General features: G+C 37.3%; 1 protein-coding gene across 1 annotated transcript in view; it reads right to left on the bottom strand.

Annotated features, from left to right (window-relative positions):
• The window catches only part of LOC112051619 (protein ELYS), a 41,338-nt gene that overhangs the window by 5,278 nt on the left and 13,213 nt on the right, over nucleotides 1-22,847 (bottom strand). Inside the window, exons 18-36 of the mRNA XM_052885905.1 lie at nucleotides 21,845-21,989; nucleotides 21,022-21,221; nucleotides 20,193-20,275; nucleotides 19,139-19,263; nucleotides 18,824-19,043; nucleotides 17,858-17,979; nucleotides 11,557-11,698; nucleotides 11,031-11,122; nucleotides 9,064-9,384; nucleotides 8,009-8,080; nucleotides 7,276-7,413; nucleotides 5,776-5,901; nucleotides 4,926-4,994; nucleotides 4,379-4,447; nucleotides 4,199-4,267; nucleotides 3,073-4,108; nucleotides 2,149-2,446; nucleotides 1,319-1,513; nucleotides 194-902 (exon numbers count right to left, since the gene is read on the bottom strand). Of these exons, the coding sequence (XP_052741865.1) occupies nucleotides 194-902; nucleotides 1,319-1,513; nucleotides 2,149-2,446; nucleotides 3,073-4,108; nucleotides 4,199-4,267; nucleotides 4,379-4,447; nucleotides 4,926-4,994; nucleotides 5,776-5,901; nucleotides 7,276-7,413; nucleotides 8,009-8,080; nucleotides 9,064-9,384; nucleotides 11,031-11,122; nucleotides 11,557-11,698; nucleotides 17,858-17,979; nucleotides 18,824-19,043; nucleotides 19,139-19,263; nucleotides 20,193-20,275; nucleotides 21,022-21,221; nucleotides 21,845-21,989 (4,231 nt within the window). The remainder of the gene's footprint in view (nucleotides 1-193; nucleotides 903-1,318; nucleotides 1,514-2,148; nucleotides 2,447-3,072; nucleotides 4,109-4,198; nucleotides 4,268-4,378; nucleotides 4,448-4,925; nucleotides 4,995-5,775; nucleotides 5,902-7,275; nucleotides 7,414-8,008; nucleotides 8,081-9,063; nucleotides 9,385-11,030; nucleotides 11,123-11,556; nucleotides 11,699-17,857; nucleotides 17,980-18,823; nucleotides 19,044-19,138; nucleotides 19,264-20,192; nucleotides 20,276-21,021; nucleotides 21,222-21,844; nucleotides 21,990-22,847) is intronic.

The following is a 22,847-nucleotide window of genomic DNA, read 5'->3' as shown; positions in this document are numbered from 1 at the left end:
CACGTAAATCCATTAAAGTTAGTGAATAGACCAGCTATATTCAGACACTCGGTTGCTTTTATGGATCCACCGAAGTCGTGTGATATTTAATAGTTTTCTGGATAAGATATGCTAATAATTTGTTTTTTTTTTTTATTGTGATAAGACAGACAGATACACAATTGTTTTGGAAGCCTGAAAATAGTAAACTTACCTTCTAGTATTGCTGTATTCTTTAACAATATCTTCAACAGTTTCAACAGTTTCCGGCCGGGAGTCCTCACTACTTACTTCGGGTATCACAGTTAATTCTGGTTTCAACGAAGGCCTACGTTTCCTAACGCTTCTGACTTCGCCAGCGTCTTCGCTTGCCTTACTTCTGGACGATTTTACAGATGTGTCAGAAGTAACACTGTCGTTGTCATCATCCTTCTTACTTCTAGAACGTGTGGTGCGACGTCTAGGTGTCGGAGCTTCCTCTTCTATCATGGATACATCTTCCTGTAGTTCTTTAGAAGCTCGACGGGTTATAATTCTTCTATTTTCTGTTGATGGAGTTCTTCGTCTTCTAGAAGACGGTGTGGCAACTTCTTCGTTTACGCTTTCCGGTGATTTTTCCACATCAGACTTAATGGAAGCGTTTGATTGTGTTCTTCTACGTGTCGGAGTTTTTGGTGCTATCTCTTTTGTTGTATCCGATGTTGATTTTGTACGTTTTCTAATGGAGGGCTTTTCAGATTCGGCGACTTCTTTAATTTCTTTAGCTCCGCTTTCGGTGATTTTTTCAAGGTTTTCTTCAATATTTTCTTCTACCATTTCAACTTTGAGAACATCATCACCTGCATTACTTATATCTAAATCTTTAGCTACAGCCGGCTTTTTATTTTCAATCGAATGTATATCATGCGGCACATTAGGTTGATCTACAAAATAAATACAAATTAATTTATTCACATTGATTTGTCAAATTGTCTCCTCACGTTAAAACTAAACATGATAAAATTCACAAACTCTATAACCCCATAATCATAAACATTGCATATCTTTAATGTTTATGTTTATTTGAATTTTCTTCAAAGTAAAGTGGATCTAATCACAACTGCTTGAAGTTTACTTTACTTTCAAATCGTAGTGCATGTTTATAAATAAGGCTTTATTTACATTCAATATTCCTTTAAAGAATAAACGCCTATGATTGACTTAATTAATTTATTATATCCGTCATGTTGGATTTGTTGGTGTATTTAATGCTAATTTTGTAAATGAAAAAGGGAGCCAATTCATTTAGGTATTTTAATGTGCGATTTATAAATAAAATAGTAACTAAAAATAAGCTTACCAATTTTCATTGCGGTATCATAGCTCTTTGCTTTGTCTTCCTCGCCTTTTTGTTCGTCTGAGTAAATTAAATTAATAGACTGTTCTGACGCAAGTGCTGAGTTGTCATCGGTTAGAATGGACATCTGAGCTTCATCTAATAGATTTACTGTATTTTCTTCCACAACCGACTCGAACTCCATAGCAGTTTCACCAACTGTAAGTAAGTTTTATAGCCTCAATAGCAACGGTAAGAGCGGTTGGACTCATCACGGAGGGGTGGTGGTTCGATCCCCGCCCGTTGGTCTATTGTCGTACCCACTCTTTCCCGACTAATTGGAGGGAAATGCGAATATTGGTCATTTAAAAAAAAAGTTAAAATTAATTTTAAACACAGATTTTAAAACAAAGGTCTTTTGGCTTACCTCTACTGTAAAGCCAAACTTTGGTGAAATAGCATAAATCGTCATGTAACGCAAAAGTGTTAATCAAATTTCCCTTATTTTTTTTAATATTTTCGAAAAAGCGTTAAAATGTTTTGTATATTTTATAAGTCTATGTAAGAGCTTACTCTTTCATAGACATTAAAGTTTCTATATTAAAGTTATATAAAATATAACTTTAATATAGAAACTTTAATATATAGTTATATTAAAGTTCGAAAAAGTTATAGAAAAATAACATAAAGATAAATAAAGATGCACATACAAAAACAAATTGAAACACGCTTTAAGTTCAAAAAATATCGCGTAGAAATTCATGACATTTTTATGTGTAATTAAGACTGGTTTTCTTTTGCAATTCGCTAATTGAGGAAGAAGAAATCAATGATTTAAAAGATATATACTGTACCGTGGTCTGAGGCCATATCCATTTGGACTTTGCTTATAATTTCCTCTACTTTACCGCCTTTCATAGGTATCTCTATAATTTTATCGTAGTCTGTATGCGACTCTGCAATCAGTTCGTAGACTTTAGGTATTTCTTTAACTTGAGTGTAGGATTCGTGTTCTATTAACTCAATCTCACGGACTACGATTGGATCCGAAGTTACATCAGATGATGATGGCTCATCTATTTGGAGTGTATTAGTATTTGACGAGTCATCCGAATCATCGATGGAAATAACATCATTGTCAATTTGCGGTTCCTGAAAAAATGCGTTCGGTGAGACGAAATCAGTACGGATGGAGTTTCTAAAAGCTATATTTATGTGCACCAATTTTCATATTATATTCAAATATAAACTCGAAAAAATTAAAATCTATCAGTCTGTTATTTATGTTTACGCGACTAAATAGTTATTTATGCCACTGTCATAAAGGCCATTGAAGCACGAGCGATTTTTGTGTGATGAGGCGAAGCCTTATGGTACAATAGACAGCGAAGTGCTAAAATTGCTAATTAAGCGCAGTGGCATACTATGTAGGAGGCCACGTGTTTCGGCGTGGCCTCCTAGATTTGTTTCTTAAGGTAGCCTAAAATTATGTAGACAACGACATGGAAATTAAAAAAATTTAATTGTAATGAACATTATCAAGCAACCTTTAGTAATGAATAGCTTTGTGTTACAGTTTGAGGTTTTATTTTGAGTAGATTACGATATGGGGATAGAAAAAGCATATTTTGCTCGAAGGATCAATCAATTTTATATTTCGGAGTTCATCATAAGCGATTCGGCGGTTTAGCCGTGAAAAGGTAACGGAGAGACTTACGTTGTACAATATTAGTATCGATATGGATGAAGGATTATTTTCGGAAGTGTTCTATACATACCTCTTCTTCGCTACTTTCTCCATCTTCATCATTCTCATTGGAATCTTCACTATCGTTCTCTTCGTCATCATTATCAATCTCGTCTTCATCATCATCCTCCTCATTCTCATCATCATCGTCTTCGTTCTCATCATCTTGTCCGTCTTCAGAATCTGTATCTATATGACAATCATCCGACATTTCTCCTTCGATTTCGTTTATCTCTCTTACAATCTCAACTATACTCTCTTTCTCTTTTTGAATCACTCTCGCCTGAGTCTCCATTTGAGATTTCCATGTATCTTTGATTTCCATTTCACTGTCACTTGTCATTATATTTGAGTCATCTTTAAATGTTATCAAACTTTTACTTATAGAATCCTGGGCAATACTACTCTCGCAACTACCCAAAACTGATCTCTCAATATTAGTTTCATTTAATTTAAAAGAGAGCTTCGGAATTTCCACAGCTATTTCCTCATTTTGTACATTTGTTTGATTACTAGATTCTATGCTACTTTCTGCACTTTGCAGTACTGATTTACCGAAATCTTCATGTATTGTCGTAAAGGCTGATAGTTTTACATCACTGTGAATTACGACTACTGGTTCGGTCTTTTCTTCATGAGTATCAGAATTATCGGCCACACTGCTTTCATAGCTATGTAACACAGATTTCTCTATTCTAGTCTCGTTAATTGTAAATGAAGGCAATGGTTTGGTTATAGTATTACTGTCCTCTGCATGTTTAATGTCCTTTTCCGTACTGACCGATAGTAAACTTTCTGTAGAACTTTGTAGTATAGATTTGTTAGTTATAGGCGAAAAAGTAATATCCATCAAAGTAGAAATTTCTTTAGAGGACTTCATAGGTGTGCATTCTATGGCGCTGTCGGAAATTTCCTCGGCAGCTTCACTCTCTAACATTTCAAGTTGTTGTTTAGTTTTAGCGAATGTATTCGCTTCGAGCACAATACGTGTGAGGGATTTTTTGCTTCGAGAAACGTGTTCTTTCTTTGGTGACATGAGTTTTTCTGGTGTTTTCGCCCTACAGCTCCTGGTGAAAAAATTTTGTATGATGATTAGTTTATATGATGCTTTTAACAATGATAAAATATAAATATAAGATTTAAATTTAAATAATCACCTTAAAGCACGTGGACTTACAGCAACTGGTTCACTAGTTATTTCCACTTCAGGGGTACGAGAACGGCTTCTAAAACAATAAGTAATTCAAAAATTAACAGGCTTATTTGATGCTTGTTTGTAGTATATAGAAAACTTCATAATACGTAATGTACCAGGTAATAATGCAAGAATGTGTTACCTTAAACTGCGAGGACTGGATACAGTTTTCTGTTCCACAGTTTCCAAGTCGGGAGTGCGGGAGCGACTTCTAAAGAAATATTTCTGGTTATTTAGATGGTACTGTTACTGTTTTATTAGTTATCAACATATTCACTTCACTGCTGAGCTCGAGTCTCCTCTCAGAATGAGAGGGGTTAGGCCAATAGTCCACCACGCTGGCCCAATGTGGATTGGCATACTTCACACACACACAGAGAATTAAGAAAATTCTCTGGTATGCAGGTTTCCTCACGATGTTATTCCTTCACCGTTTGAGACACGTGATTTTTAATTTCTTAAAGTGCACACAACTGAAAAGTTGGAGGTGCATGCCCCGGACCGGATTCGAACCCACACCCTCCGTAATCGGAGGCAGAGGTCATATCCACTGGGCTATCACGGCTACGTTTATATACTGTTTACGTAGCGCAATTATATGTATTAAACACGTTAACCACTTTATTATATGAAGATTCCCCTCCCAAATCAAAGGTAAAAAGAGGGTTAAATTACTAGGTGAAACTAACCTTAAACTACGCGAGCTTGCTACTGGTTGATCAGGAACATTTGTGACTTCAGGCGTTCGTGAGCGACTCCTATTAGGTACAAAATTACATATATAATTATTTTCTATCGCGAACAGACAGACTCGGCGTAGTAATTTCTTATATAATATGTAATTTAAGGTGAGTAATTATCTGTTTTTTTTTTTAATTTTAATATAAATGTATATGTAACATGTTTGATATTCATTAACATTTTTATATCTTTTTATGTGGGACCCTATAAACGAAAGTATAGTGTGATAATGATTTGAAAGCTTCAATAGCCTCGATGGACTATTCATCCCCACTCGTAACACAGTATTTTCCGACTGCTTATTACAGGAATATTGGTCATAATAGGGATGATAACAGTTTTTTAAATTGTTTATAAATTAGGAGTATGCTAATAGTAAAGCAATTTTGTAAAAGTAACAGGGTATCTGCGATCATTACTTTCGGAGCTACAGGGATTTAAAGGGTCAGATTTGCGACGCTGTCGCGGATCCCTGAAAAACGCCCCATACAAAATGATACAATTTAATGACGTCGTAGGTGCATAATGATCGTTAGATTTGTATGGGCGGTCAAACAAAATTAGTAATATTTTTGTTATTTGTACGTTTATGTTTATAGTTCATATATTGAAAAATGTCACATTTAATACAAGTAAACTAAAACTGTATGTATTTTCATCTAATTACGATAAAAGATTTTTAATAGATTTTGAAATTTTATAATCTTATTTATTTTGCAAATATCACGTCACGTAGCTGTTATTGTGACAAGGTTCCATCGCAATATCAACGGGTTTATTATGTATAAATTATCATACCTCATGCTGCGTTTAGGTGAGGCGGGCGGCGAGTCAGTCACTTTGGTGGGAGATTCCTTGATGGCTTCCAAACGCGGAGACTCTTTGTACGGCTTGTCTTGTCTCTCCGGAGTGCGCGACCTGCTTCTGTAAACATATGGAGAATCTAGATTAAGCTTAATTAAATATTTATGTAAGATATCAAATCAAAGTGAAAACTAATTAATTTCAATAAGGCTTAGTACACCAACACTTTTGAAATGTCAAGCTATGTCATGATTTAATTGGTGATAATTGGTTACGCCAGCGTTTAAATCCTCATATTCTTTCATCATCATCATCATTATCATTATCAACCGATGGACGTCCACTACTGGATATAGGCCTCTTGCATGGACTTCCAAACAAAACGGTCTCTAGCCGCCAGCATCCAGCGGCTCCCTGCAACCCGCTTGATGACTTCGGTCCACCTAGTGGGGGGTCGACCAACACTGCGCTTTCCGGTGCGTGGTCGCCATTCCAGCACCTTGGGACACCAACGTCCATCGGCTCTTCGAACTCTGTGGCCACTTCAGCTTCGCGACTCGCTGAGCTAAGTCAGTGACTTTGGTTCGTCTGCGGATCTCCGCATTTCTGATTCGATCACGCAGAGAAACGCCAAACGCCCGCTAAGTGATTTTGAGCCTTCTAATAAGGCCCATAGTTAGCGACCAAGTCTCGGATCCGTATTAGGTCATCACTGGCAACACGCACTGTTCGAAGACTTGCGTCTTCAGGCACTGAGGAATTTCAGACAAAAAGATGTTGCGGAGTTTCCCAAATGCTGCCCAGCCGAGCTGGATTCGGCGATTCACCTCTTCCTCGAAATTGGACCTACCTAACTGGACTGTCATATTCTTTACCTATTCCTAACCATTTAAAAACCTGATGTCCCTAATTTTACCTTAAAATAAGGCACAATACATATACTAAACATGAACACACTGCATGAACATCTTGGCAACACGGCGTGGACATTACGACCGCATGGTACAGTACGAAAAGTATATCGGTGATGCTATAAGCCGTTAAGAACTGCAACGTTTAAACGCGAAGTGCAACTCGGGATGGTGATAATATAAACCATTTACATTATAAAAGGTGTAATTAGTGCCTAAAACTGTACACTCTATTTGTCTTGGGGTTTCTTGAATGTTGTATTTCCCGAGCAATCAAAATCTATGGTGACGTATCATAAAACCAGTGTTAGGCGGGTCAACTCTCGAAGTCAGCGGGAAATGCGCGTGTGGAAGCCTATCAAAGGTATGTGCCGCCTGAGTTCCTGCGAGTCCTGCTCACCAATCACCCCAATCTACAGTCCACTTCCGAAGTTACTTGGCGTCATCATAAAGTCGAAAACTTAAAATGAAAGTTACGAGGGTTCCAAACCAAAGTTCATCAACATTACTTTTATTTGAATTTACACACAATGAAGTATTGTAAAGTGACATATGCTTCTATTCAATATTAAATGTCACTTACCGAAGCTGCCTGGGAACGCTAAGTGTAGTGGCCTTAAGATGGGGTTCACTTTCCACCTCTTGCTTGGGCTGCTCCAAGATGGGTGCAAGCGGTGACGAACGCGGACTTATTTCTGGAGTACGTGATCTTGAACGTGTCCTGTGACAGAGATTATAATATTTTTAAAATCTTCAGTCACTTTGTTTGGGATTAGCAAAATGGAAACTTGACTGTTATGTATGTACAGTAAAAACTGGGGTACGATTAGGGTTGCCAACCGTTCTATAATATACAGTATTGTACTATATTTAGGGTCTGCGTAAATATTTCTGCGACAGCATCACCTCTGCCTCTGATTCCGGAGGGTGTGGGTTCTAATCCGGTCCAGGGCATGCACCTCTTAACTTTTCAGTTGTGTGCATTTTAAGAAATTAAATATCACGTGTTTCAAACGGTGAATTAAAACATCGTGAGGAAACCTGCATACCAGAGAATTTTCTTAATTCTCTGCGTGTGTGAAGTCTGCCAATCCGCATTGGGCCCGCGTGGTGGACTATTGGCCTAACCTGTAACCCCTCTCATTCTGAGGAGACTCGAGCTCACAGTGAGCCGAATATGGGTTGATAATGAGTTTTTAACGAAACACCCGCTCCTATTACTTATGGTTTCAAAGAGCGAAATGCCCGCAGATAATATTAAACAACATTGGATAAACAAGGTAGTTTTACAACTATTTCTATGAACAATAAATTACCTGGTAGCTCTTGCTGTCCGTAATGGGGTAACAACTGGTGAATCCGTCCTTTCAGGAGTAGTGGAATGAGATCTGTCAAATAAATAACATTACGCTCAATGTTAAGCTAACTTTCATGTATATAATTTGAAATAAGAACGACTTTCATCTGCAATTTAAGTGCTACGATTTTTCAAAAAATTTGAATCACATTGATTCACCTAATCTACACTTATAATAAATCTGTAGAGAGGTCAATTCTGTACCTGACATATATTTCCAAAATAACTATCAGGGGATGATTAGTGGTCGATACTGATGCCAAAAATGCAATCAGTAATATTTTTGACTTAGTTGTAGAAACAAAAACTTATCGATGGATTTTAACGAAACTTGATACAATTATTCGTCATACTCCTGGGCAGGTTATAGTATACTTTTCATCACGCTACGATCAATAGGAGCAGAGCAGTGAAGGGAAATGTTGGAAAAACGGGAGAAGTTACTCCATTTTTCCGGCGATACTACAAGGGCTGGATTAAAGAGGTCTAAGGGCGGACGAAGTCGCGGGCGTCCGCTAGTCTATACTAATATTATAAATAGGAAAGATTTGATTATTTGTTTGCATCGAATATGCTCCGAAACTACTGAACAATTTGAAAAATTCGTTAACTGTTGGGTAGCTACACTATCACCAAGTGCTATAGGCTATATTTCATCCCTGTTTCCTACGGGAACGGGAACTACGTGGGTAAAACCCGCGTGGCGTCTGCTATTTATTATAGAACAACAAGTCCGCTTTGAATACGAATAGTTTCGCAATGTAATGTCAGAACAGACTAGACGTTTGGAGCATATTGTCCCAATTTAACTTATCTCGAAAAATTTATTTTTGTACCAACTAGCTTCTATTGAGAATATTTCTGAAAAAATACACACGATAATCTTATATTTATAGTCCGACCCAGGGCTCGAACCTAGGTCCTCGTTATACAAACGCAAATTTAACCATTGGACCAAAAAAATAAAAATAAATAAATAAGCAGTAAAAAATTAATGAGAAAACTATTAATAACCTTAAAGGCGCGCTTTCTCTAACTCCAGACCGAATACTCCTACGACCTTGAGGCGTTTTAGGCACATATGTATCTCTGGGACACTCTATCTTCTCTTCATCGACTTCCATCTCTCTCTCTTCTTTCGTCTGCGAAATCTCTTTCTCTTCTTTCTCTTGCGAAATCTCTCTTTCAGTCTCTTTATTGTCTGTGAATGAGGGTCGTTTCATTCCGCCCGAATAGCGCGGGTTGAAGAGTGTGACTGGTATATCTGCGATGCTTTCTATAGACGTGTTTGGATCGTCCGATAGGCTACTGTTAGCCGATATAGATAGTGATCTCCTGGAAGAAAAATTTATCATCATTATATTATCAACGCTTATAACCTAATCTGGTAAAGAGAAATAGACAAAGGAGATGTCCCACTCCCCATACATCATTTGCCCCAGGAAAAAAGTTCATGGGTCACGATGAAACTTATACCGTTGAGTTGGTTTTCCTGCCTGGATTAATAACGAAAGATTTATTTTTACTATCTGTGTATCTCTAGCTAGCTCTACCTATCGAGTATCCATTAATAAAAACGGCATTAAAATTTTTCGGTCAGTTTAAAAGATCGAAGCGTACAGACGAAGAAAGTGACTTTGCTTTAAATTAGGTATGTTAAGATTATGTCGATAGTTGAAGTTAGGTAAGTACCTACTACCTCCGTAGAAGAAATCCAAGTCAACAAAACATTACGCAATGGCAAGTCCATACCAATCACTTCTCGATATACAAGCAAAAGCAATGGCAGTGCAACCGGAAATACCGCTGTCTCTTTCGTTGCGTTGGGACGAAAGAGATGGAACTAAAGCAATTCCGCCGCCATTGAACGATATTTTGTCTATTTCTCTTTCCTAGTGGCGCCAACATGTTACGTCATAATATACTGCAGATGCGATATGCAATAGTAAACTATGAGCTTCATAAGAAGTCTCTGTGGCGCTAAAATGCGGCCAACGAGATAATCTCGTGAAGAGCAATGGACAAATTTTAGCCAATCGGAGATACCGCAATTTCTTTCATCGCGGTGGGATGAAATAAATGGGACTGGGACTAATTTGCTGCTATTGGACGACATTCTATCTATTTCTTTTCACTTAATCAAATGCGGGGATCCGCAGAGAACCAAAACCACCAACAGTGGGCGGTCAATTTAATTCGAAAAAATGTTGGGGTCCCAAAGTGCAGGAACGGCGACCCTGCAATGGAAAACGGTTTGTTGAACGACCCCCAACTAGGTGGACTAATGCAAGCGAGTAATATAATATAGTAAGGGCAGTTGGAGCGAGCTATGCTTGGAGTTTCTCTGCGTGATCGAATCAGAAATGAGATCCGCAGACGAATTAAAGTCACTGACATAGCTCAGCGAGTCGCGAAGCTGATGTGGCAATGGGCAGGCCACATAGTTCGAAGAGCCGATGGATGTTGGAGTCCCAAGGTGCTGGAATGGCGACCCCGCAACGGAAAGCGCAGTGTTGGTCGACCCCCCACTAGGTGGACCGAGGACATTCGAGACCGTTATGCTTGGAGGTCCATAAAAGAGGCCTATGTCCGACAGTGGACGTCCATCGGCTGATGATGATGATGATGAGTTGGATGCACGCGGCTCTAGACCGTGTTTAGAAGTCCTTACAATACCTACGTTTAGCAGGGGACGTTCATTAGCTGAAAATGATGATGATGATTATATTTTAAGTACTCGTATTAGTAAGCAGTACACACAGAACAGCTTGTCCGTGAAAGTACGACTGACGTGCTCAAGCGATATTGCTATGTTCTGTTGTGTTGTTGTTACACTGTTGTGTTTTTCAGATAGCACGGGTACGGTGACAGTTCCGTTTACGCTTGAAAGTTTGCTGCGATTCAAGATAATAGTACGTATTATGAAGAACACTTTAACTTAATGTTACGAGTAACAATAATATGTTAAACAAAATACAAACCTGGCTCGAACAATGTCCTTGTATGTTTTTTTAGACTTCACTCCTTCGGCGGCGAATTTTTTCGGTGGCGACTCCATAGGATGAATTTCACTCTGAAAATTTGTTTTGCATAACCTCTTTTTATGAAAGCTGATGAGTTTGTCTTGAATTTCCTATATAAGTGTATTAGTATTCCTAGGTAAGTGTGATAACCAATAGATGAGGAGTGTTTTTTAAATTGTATATAAATTAAGAGTATGCTAACAAAAGCTATCTTGTGATCGGGCTTGATTAATTTGTATTGATGAGGACATTTCACCTAGATATTGGTTGTGACTGTCATTAAGGGTTGTAATATGACTACACAGAGCAACATACCTTGGGGGAATGTTTTATTGCCTATATCTAAATCTAGTATGATTACACTAAAATTTGATAAATAAAAATAAAAAAAAAAATAACCGACTTCAAAAACATAAAGATCCGTGGCGAGCACTATATCTGCGATCATTACTTTCGGAGCTACATGGATTTAAAAGTAACTCACCATAGTACTCTTATAGCTGTCACTGTGTCCACCTCTCTCGTCCTCTGTCCTCTCGTCCTCAGTCTCCCTCTTCACTGGAATGGCCACAGGAGAGGGTGTTGACCCTCCCTCCGATGCAGTTGGGATTGTGAACCGGAGATGCCTTCGTTAACATAATGTTATGCATTATAATATAAGATCAAACGAACTTAGTGAAGTTCGATCATTATTATATGAGTCGCTTTATTCGAAGATACAATATTAACTAGGTAGTTACTTTTATCCGATAGTCATAATTCGCACTTTAGAGAATCGATTTTCAATCGATACAACTCCTTTTTTTTTTTTTTTTACACTGGCCACTCTAGCGAGCCGCCACTTGCCAACTCATTCTTTTTAGAGTTATTCGTAAATAAATAAATGAAAATTTTTCATTTTGGTTGTGGGTGGGTGGGTACTTTGTATCTTCGAATAAAGCGACTCATATAATAATGATCGAACTTCACTAAGTTCGTTTGATCTTATATTATATGTTCGTCGCTTTATTCTTCAGATACAATATTAACTAGGTAGATGTTCAGAGAAGAAGATGTTTTCAGATAAAACATTCAGTTATTGTAATGAAAAATCTTCTATTTATTTACCACTAGGACGAAAAACATTCGCGATTACTAAGCGAATATTACATAAATAATGAAACCGAATGGGAGTACATTAATCAGAAAACTTACAAAGTTAAGATGAAATTAACATTAATCAACTATTTATGAAGTTTACAAACTGATCGAGCAAATGTTTCTTCATCGACCAATGGGCGGTTACATGAACCGGGCAAAAGTCGAGGAAGAGCTCGTCCAGTCAACAGACTTCCGTATGGTGTCTTATGCACACCCCTGCTAAGGCTGCCACCGAAGTGGAAGTGTGACGAGTGCTGTGTACGCCCAATATCAAGATAACGATGCCGTTCTCATCAACTTTCTGCTTTAATTATAGCATGCGACGTTACTTTTTAAAAATCAAATAACTGGTTATAGTTGACTAAATATTTCCGCATTATTTGCGTAGTAAGAAGGTAATTTTCTACGCCCATAAGGTTTAAGCAGGTCATAATTATGTTAGACTTTTCAATGAAATACGGAAAGAAACGTATTGGCTGCTTTAAGCTCTTTAAATTATTATTAAGTCCGATATAAAGATTTTTATACACGGCTTTTACTAAATTTACTGGTTTACTATTCAGTGCAAACTACACGCAACAATAAATCATTATTATTTGGATAGTTAGCTAATTCCAAAAACCAGCATTATTTTGCATTCATTGAATTTTATGAGCAATGTTACCACTACTTTGTGTGGTCGAGTACTGCTTTATCGTATTGGCTGAAATCGATGGTAACATTCATTCAACTATTATTTCAGGGGTTCAAAGTGTAACGAATGCAGCGCCCAGTGAAAGACTACAGCGAAGCCAATGACATGTTCTTTAGTTTAAACGTAAACGATCCCAGCGAGGTTCAAGAATTATATATTTTTTGTAATGAGCACTCTTTTTAAAGTACCAGGCTAGTAAGGAAAGAATAAAGTTCCCGTAGCTTTTCATTGCATTACAGATTAAATCATATTATGGAAATGCATTTAACAAATTAGAATGCTAGCTTTTTATGGCGTCTGTAGACTTTGCTTAAGGTTAGGCTTCAATGAAAAATATTGACAGCACTTTACATTGGTTCAGCATGCAAATAAGTCGCGTTTGGTGTGTCTAAAAACAATAAACTATCTCTCATTAACAGTGGGGACTGCCCACTCAGATATAAATCCATTCCATTAAATTATTTTTTGTTGTGATTCCTGATCGGCTTCTGTACTTTTAAATTTATTGGTATAGAATGCAAATAAACATTTATTTCGCATCTCGCAAATTATTAAGTATCTATACTTTAAACTGACTAAAACTTTACGTCCTTATCTCTAGACCGGCATAACTAACTGCGACATAAGTTCTTAACTATACAGGCTACAGTGTTGCTCCCAAATGAGGAAAGTGAATCCACCCCCCATGCGAGTAATTTTATATGTAAGCGGGTAAAAAACCTTGTTTGTCGCCAATGGCTTGCTTGCGTAATATGTCAACGCATAAAGAAATCAAGCATTTAGATGTCGTTCTTGCGAAAGTTTTTATCCTACAAATGAAAGAACAATAATTTTAAATGTATTTAAGTTGAAAGTTAATTCATTAAGAGTTTTTGAAGCATTAGTGAAAATTTCACATTTAGAATCTTTCAGATTTCTAAAATATTAGTCTAATTCATCAAGTCGTTCTGTTTCTACCAAAAAGACGTCTGGTAGTTTAATTTTTCTTCAAAATTAATGGATTGCTCATGAGCTCAATACTTTTGGCATTCGGGGCTCAAGTATATAACCAATCATACTTTACATATATGCAAACAGCTTTTTTTTTTTTTTTTTTTTTTTTTTTTAAGCATTTATTTTTTTAAGCATTTATTAGCAAGCTGCAATTACATAAAAATTGTGCGATGACGATGATGAATTTATTAATTAACTGCATAATATCCTACCGTTTTTATTAAAATCATATTAACGGCATTATAAAGAAAGCCTCAAAGACCCTTTTGAGATTCTAGATTACTTTTGATAGAAATAATAACAAAATGAACCCAGGCATTAAAGCAAACGTAGAGTTTTTTCTGATATTGCCTTGTACTTCTGCGTAAGTATTTTCTATACAAAGCTGGAAAACTTTTTGGATAAGCCTGACTTTAACCTGAATTCGCAATAAGTCTGACTTTAACCTGAATTCGCAATAAATCAAGCAATCTATTGATTGATTGATTTGATAGATACATAGTACATCGTCCAGATATACCTGTTATTATTGATTTAGGGTATTCCTTACATAAAAAATTGTTTTATTTTAGTAAAATTCTGTGTGCTTAAAAACAAGCCGTAAGGCATTGCGTTAAGCTTTGAGGATCAAAATAAATCTCTGTCACATTGCACTTAGGAGCTAAAATATTTATAACGAAATAACATTTTTAAATGGCACCGAGTTCTAGAAAATCATGTGTGTTAAAAGGAGTTAAAACTTGTTTTAACTATTTTGCAAAATGGTATAAAATAACCATCACACACTTCAGTATTTCATGATTTTAAGTAATGGAATATCTGGCGAGTTTGGGTCGCTGATTAAGGCCGTTGACCTAAGGTACTGTTGCCCCTCTGCTAGCCCCCCCCCCCCCCGTCGCTTACTCGAGGAGAAGCGAGGATGGCCTGTTCAGTCTCCTTGCTGATGGAAACGATTTCTCAATTGATACTATGATGTGGACTTGGGTGGTGTTTATTAACTGAAGGAGCCTTTCTATTTGCAACACTAGTTTTTCTTTAACAACTGTGATTAGCTATTATTTCATTATTTTTGGAAAAGTTAATTTCCTTTCCAGCTCCACATCTTGTCGAATATTAAGGAAAGATTAATTATTCCTACTGTGATTAACTTCTTTCAAACATCTGTTTCTGTATGCTTTACCTAATGTTAATTGTAAGCTATACCTTGCCCTAGTTGCTATTTAATTGTTTCAATTACACAATTGCTTTACTGAGGGCATTTTCAGCTTTTTTAATAGATATTCTATACTCTAATTGCTAAGTCATGTTATAATAGTGATCATCATATACGATCCACTTCCCGGTATAGCACTAATAATAGTAAACTCTCTGTGGCGGTGGTTATGAGAATCCCAAGTGTTTAACACACGGTTAACCTCATGAGAATATGACCCATCCCCAACCTCAAAGATATTTGAAACGAGCCTTTATTGAAATCAATAACAAGTTTTGAATGTGATAAGTAAAATCCGTAGATACTAGCATTGCTTATACATACATACATGCATACAAAATGGCGATTCCTTCATTATGCAATATACTCATATTATTTTAGTGTTACATGATTGCTTTCGTGAGGGTACACGACCCACCTCTAAGCCACGTGTATTAGATATTATGAACTCTAAAGCTATGCTATATGAATTTACCATCGTGATCGTGGATACACGATCCACCTCCCGGAATATAATACAGTAATCGTAAGTATGATGGAAAGGCCTATGTTCAGCCGTGGACGAATACAGGCTGTTGATTGAAGTATGATGGTACGATGGTTATTATAAAATGTAAGGTAGATATGCTATAAGAATTGACTTCGCATAGCATACGGTAATCATACGATAGTTATTATACGATCTAAGGTATGCTATAAAAAAATTGCCTTCGTAAGTATACACGATACACCTCCTGGCATAGCATACGAGAATCATACGGTGATTATTATAAAATTTAAGATATGCTATAAAATTTGCCTTCGTGAGTATACACGATACACCTCCAGGCATAGCATACGGTAATCGTAAGAGTGGTGGTATGCTATAAAAATTGCCTTCGTGAGTATACACGATACACCTCTAGGCTTAACATACGGTAATCGTAAGAGTGACGGTATGCTATAAAAATTGCCTTCGTGAGTATACACGATACACCTCTAGGCTTAACATACGGTAATCGTAAGAGTGACGGTATGCTATAAAAATTGCCTTCGTGAGTATACACGATACACCTCTAGGCTTAACATACGGTAATCGTAAGAGTGACGGTATGCTATAAAAATTGCCTTCGTGAGTATACTCGATACACCTCTAGGCTTAACATACGGTAATCGTAAGAGTGACGGTATGCTATAAAAATTGCCTTCGTGAGTATACACGATACACCTCTAGGCATAGCATACGGTAATTGTTATAAAATTTAAGTAAGGTATGCTATAAGAATTACCTTCATGTGGATATATGATCCACCCGGCATAATATACAAAAATCTCACTGTTACGATGGTTAACACTAAGTTTTTAACACCCGATTAACCTTAGAGGTTAGTAATGATACGTGGTCAACCTCTAAGATTTTTAAAACGAGTTCACTGGATTTAATAAATACTTTTGAATAAAAGAGGGTAGGAACTAACCTTATTCGCAAAAATCTTCTTTTTGTTCTCGAAAAAACAAACACATGCCATGGCTATGAACCATGGTAAGTACGTTGTTACACTTAGACACTGCTACGCTTAGACACTGTTACATTATTACACTTAATTTTTTAGAATTTAAAAATGAGTACGTGCGAACGATGCCACGCTCGGAAAAAGAATGAGTTGGCAAGTGGCGGCTCGCTAGAGTGGCCAGTGTAAAAAAAAAAAAAAAGGAGTTGTATCGATTGAAAATCGATTCTCTAAAGTGCGAATTATGCCTATCGGATAAAAGTAACTACCTAGTTAATATTGTATCTGAAGAATAAAGCGACGAACATATAACAAAGCTCAGAACAATTGTATAGGACCTGCCTTGCTAGACGTTACTTTTCTGTCAAAGTATATGATCAATGATCTAAAGCGATTATAAACAAAAAAAAAACCTTGTAAGCTCTTCTTGGACCAAGGCGCTTTTGGAAGCCTGGTAACTTTAATTTTAAGTTTTCGACTACTATTACCACTATTACATTAATTTAAATTATGACATAACTTGACTTTTCAAAAGTGCTTGTAAACTAAGCCTAATTGAAATAAATGAATTTTGAATTTTTGGATTTTTAAAAACAGTCTCTATAGTATCAATATTTCATAGTTTTAATCATGTTTGTTGGTTAAAGATTTCCGTAAAAATACACAAAGGGCCAAAAACTTTTAGTTTAGTATAAGGTATATATACCAAATCTAAGCTCGTATTTCTCAGAAAATTACAGACAATTTTGTTCGTGAATATGGGTGCGATACTGGTCTATCTATAATTGGTCTGAGTAACAATGACTATTTCACTATCTTACTAATGCTACATAATTTTATTAGTTTTTTTTTACTCTTTACAAGTTAGCCCTTGACTACAATCTCACCTGATGGGATCTCATGTGATGATGCAACCAAAGATGAAATCGGGCTAACTCATTAGGAGTAGGACCACACCCCGTACGGTTTCTACGCGACATCGTACCGGAACGTAAATCGCTTGGCGGTACGCCTTTGCCGGTAGAGCGAACCGGGGATCGAACCCAGAACCACCGTCTTGTAAAAAATACAACATTATCAACATTTGGGAAATTGTACAATAGCAACGTTAGGCCATAGACAACACAGAAAAAAAAATCCTAGATAGGCTCGCGTTTAACCGTGATCTCACCTGCTGGTATGTGTATGTAGACACTTGCCTAGAAAATGCCTATTCACTCTTGTTTTAGCTATGGTTATATGGCAAGGAACTTACTTATTAGTGGAATCGCTGTAATGCGTGTGGTTGCTGGCAGTCTCCAGTTCGTCTTCATCACTGTCGCACAGGTATCTGGAGTCTGCCGGCGAAGGCACGTCGCGCTCATCCAAACGACGGTTCTAGAAAAATTTTTAAAATCGTCATATAACAGCTGAGCTCGACATTTTTATACATTTGAGGAGACCTAGCGCTGAGCTCGACACTTTTATACATTTGAGGAGATCTAGCGCTGAGCTCGACATTTTTATACATTTGAGGTACACTGAAAACTTGTCTGATACTTGAACTCAAAACTGGAGAACTAGCTTTTTAGTATTTAAGAAATTGAATATTCAAAGAGTAAAAATAAAAGCAACCGATTGCTTGACTTCATATAGGGGTTGATTTAGCCCCACTACTGTCCAACCAGGTTTGAAGTCCTGAAGATGCGCGCCATGACTTGAAGAGACAGTCGATCAATAGCAGTCGAACCGGAAATAACAAAAGAGCTCTTTCGTCCCGAAGCTCAGATTAATTACATAGGGATCTACCTCGCTAGTTACTTTTCTGTCAAAGTATATGATCAACGATCTAATGCGATTATAAAAACCGTCTCTTTAGAATCGATGTTTCATAAATTATCGTGTCCGTAAAAATAACTTTTTGTGTAGTTGAATAGTGTAAAAACGGTTAACAACAACAACAACAACAACAAAGCCCATTTTATTCGAAAAATCACAGACCATTTTTGTTTTTGAATTAGGGTCCTTAGGTAATTAGTCTGAGTCCCGAAGAGATATTTCGTAGTATCTGTGAATTATAACGTCATGGTATGGCATTACATAGCCTGGTAACATGGTATTTTGAATGTTAAAAATAAAATATTTGATGTGTTTTATAGCAAATAATGGTGTTTTATCTCGGGAATTACTTAATGGTTTTGTAATTACAGAAATACTATTAAAGTGCTGAAATCGAACTTACTTTCAATATACTCTGTGGAGTCTCAGCCCCGCTTCTGTCGTAATATTTCTGTGGGGTCTGCACTTCGGGCATGTCCAACAAACTGGCCATTTGTTGACTGAGAACGTCACTGACTTTGAGACTGCAAGGCATTTTGGGCGTTCGCGGAGTGCCCGTAAAGTCCAATTTCATTCGTTTTGCTGGTGTCGCTTCCGATCCTCTTTGTTCAGAAGACAATAGGCTGAAAAAATTTATTTTTGCAAATTTTAATACACACATGATTTCGCATTGAATTCACTTTTAGTACCATAGACCTATTTTAAGCTATTGACATACCTTTTTGATTTATACGTTTTTGGCGTGCAAATAAATGGAGTGTCTTGAACGTTTAGAGCGCGTTTCAAACCTTTTTTCAACTTCGGCCTGTTCAACCAAGTCTCGCTTGCGTTCTCTATGGTATCCTAAAACATGAAATGTAGTTGCAGAAAAAAATGGCACTATGATTTATCTGGCTATTTTAATGTCCCACTATAAAGCTAGAACTACCTATTTTTTTTGTTTACAAGTTAGCCCTTGACTACAATCTCACATGATAGTAAATGGTGATGCAATCAAAGATGGAAGCGGGCTAACTTGTTAGGAGAAGGGTGAAAATCCACACCCCTTTCGGTTTCTACGCGACATCGAAAGCTTAATCGCTTGGCGGTACGTCTTTGTCGGTAGGGTGGTAACTAGCCACGCCCGAAGCCTCCCACCAGCCCGACCTGGACCAATTAAGAAAACCTCAATTGGCCCAGCCGGGGATCGAACCCAGGACATCCGCCTCCTCCGCCACGGAGGCCGTCTCTCTCCTACAAGACCTCGTTGTAGGAGAGGATATGGAAAAAAAAATAAAACCACCACGCTGCTACCGCGTGTTAGCGAATTTTTGATCCTGTAATGATCACTATCAGTTGTTATTGATAATGACAGGGACAGTATAGTGGCGTGCACAAGGTTTTTGCCTAGGCTGGGCACTTAAATACAAATAAAATTTCCGAAAAAAATGGTTCGTAATATGGCTTCAGGCCGTGCATTTGCTCTTTGGCAGTGCATTTTTGCTTTACAAAGTGCACGCCACTAGGGACAAAAGGTTTTCATACTCTGCGGGGCAAGGGGTGTAACACTGTCAATGTCCTTGGGTGGCAAACTTAAAGCTGAGAATTTTTACTCAAAATTCCCTGTAAGAAAGCCCAATCTAAGACTCGAACCCAGGATCTCAAGATCACAGGATTACGAGAAAGTTATCACAAAGTGAAATATTTTTATGTGCCAAAAATTTAATAAAAATTGCATTATGATGTTTTGCAAAGTAATGCTTGTATTAGTAATAATTAAGGTATTTACTTACTTGTATAAAAGATGACTTGTAGGTAAAGGTATTTTTTGGCGACAAAGCTTGTACGTAAACTGACATGGGTTTCGGTTTTACAACTGGAAATAAAAATAAAATTAAGAGGGAAATAGCCCAGTCAAAATATATGTCTGCACAAATTCCCAAGCTAAAAAGTTACATGAAAATTTAGTTATAATAGTGGCCTAAACGTTTATGTTCATGTCAATACAAATTGTTGAAAATTATTCAAAATTATTAAATTTACGCAAAGACACCTACTTTTTGAGATATTAGACCAGGCTTAAAGGGAAATGTTGGTCATATTTTCAAGATTCCTTCATAAAATCTTCTACCTAATCTCACTTGAGTGAGGACAGCAAAATATGTCAATTTCTTCCATTTTCTATCATTCATCAACTTATTATATACTCCATTTACACTACCTTATCCTCTTATGTCAATCCACATTGCAAGAAATATTAACAGAGTTATGTATTAATTAATTCATACTTACTGTGAGGCTCAAAGTCCGTCAAGGCAGATCTGGCCAGATCTGGCCACTGGCGATGGTGGGCAGAGAGGCACAGCCAATACCATCAGTGTGTCTCTAGCATTATCTCTGTCTACCACATCGAGTATGGACGTTATCACATCTTTGGGCCGTCCCTTTGACTTGAACAAGTCAATATATTCCATTTCATTCTATCATTTCATTCATCAACTTATCATCTACTCCATTTATACATCTCCTCTTTCTCACACTCCATCTCTTCTTTGGCATCCCTCTCCTATGTCATTTCATTTGCAAACATTTTAATGGTGTTATGTATTAATTCATACTTACTGTGAGTCTCAAAGTCCGTCAAGGCACATCTGGCCACTGAGGTAGCGATGGTGGGCAGAGAGGCGCAGACCACCTCCACCAGCGCGTCTCTAGCGTTCTCCCTGTCCAACACGTCCAGTATGGACTCCGCGGACGTTGTCATGTCCTTGGGACGTCCTTTTGACTTGAGCTTACTGTTGTACTGCTCTGCTTCTAAATATCTAGAATGTTATTTTGTTTTTGTATCATTATTATCAATCAGTCTATTTTTACGATCATGATTACGACCACGATCAGGCCTCCGTCCATGTAGGAGAGGCGGTATTGTAGGTAAGGGTGATGATTTTATTATTCGTACCCTGTAACTACAATTTAGAGATATTCCTGAGCAATATTCCTGAGGACGCGATGTTACGTTTTCTCTGTGTTACTTTTTAACGTTAATGCCTGGACACTAATGCAAGTGATGTGTAGTAAGCTTGAGGCGTTTGAGATGTGGATTTGCAGGCGGATGCTGCGAATATCATAAAGGAATCGTGTACGCAATACTGTGCTGCAAAGAATGGGAATGTCAACAGAGGTTCTGCAGCAAATTCAAAGGAGGAAGCTCGAATACCTGGGTTAATTTAATACAAGCCTCCAAATATGACCTGCTCCAACTTACTATCCAGGGAAAGATAAAATATATACAAATAAAATTTAAAAGAGTACCGTTCGTTTTAAGATGGAACATCATGCATAAACCGTGCGTTTTACTATTACGATAACACACAAGTGCGTAATGAGATACATTACAAAACTGAAATTTGTAAAAGAAGAGACCCTTTACTAGATTGTAACTTACCTCGCCTGTTGTAAATAATACATGACAAGCAGTTCAGATGTCTGCGACTCGTTGCAATCCTGCAGATACTTCACAAACATCTCCTCCTCTAACGGCAGCAGCGTCACTTGCAGGACCTTCGACAGTTGGCCGGTGTTGCGACATCCTGCAACAAAAAAATACATCATTGACGGCACAGATTTAGTCTCTCCTATAAAGAAAGAAGCATGCTTCTTTCTAGATTATTTTGGCATGTTTTCAGTTTCATAATATTTTTCTCAGTCAGACCCCAGGTTTGGCAACCATAGGTTAAGCATGACAAGATACAGGTGTTGAATACTTTAGACATGTCTGATATAGGGATATCTTTATTTTTCATAACACAAAGAAGCATGCTTCATATAAAAAAACAAGACAAAGTCAGACTCTCTACTATCTGAAGCAAGACCAAGGTCAGAGATGTGGCAGTAACAATTAAGAAGCTTAAGTGGAAGTGGACAGGATACTTCATGCGCGATAAAAGGGATAAGTGGACCAGGGATGTGACAGAGTGGTGGATAGGAAAAAGGAAAAGAGGTCGCCCTCGCCAAAGATGGGAGGATGACCTCAGACAGACAGCAGGAGACACATGGAGAAGGAAAGCAAGAGATAGAGAACTATGGAAGTGTCTGGAGGAGGCCTATGCCCGAGGGCAAGCTGAAGAAAAGAATCAGTGTCAATGATATATTACAATAATATTATGTATATAAAATTCAGTAAATAAAGGCTTTTATTATTATTATTATAAAGAAAGAAAGAAAGAAAGAAAATGTGTGGTGTTTTTTTATATCTTTATGACTTAAGTCAGCTTTTTCGATGTTGCTGGAGTTTTTCTGATACTTCCAACAATTATTGTCACATTCCAACTTATTTACACAAAACCTTGTCAAATTATACAACTAAATATTTCTCATAAATCACTCTAAAACTCACATGTATATCCGTTCTGAAATTATTTATCGCGGACTGACAAACAGGCGCGCCT

The sequence above is a fragment of the Bicyclus anynana genome, chromosome 15 (assembly GCF_947172395.1).
Source record: "Bicyclus anynana chromosome 15, ilBicAnyn1.1, whole genome shotgun sequence".
In the NCBI taxonomy this organism is placed as follows: Eukaryota; Metazoa; Arthropoda; class Insecta; order Lepidoptera; family Nymphalidae; genus Bicyclus; species Bicyclus anynana.
This window is presented reverse-complemented; position numbering and strand designations above follow the sequence as displayed.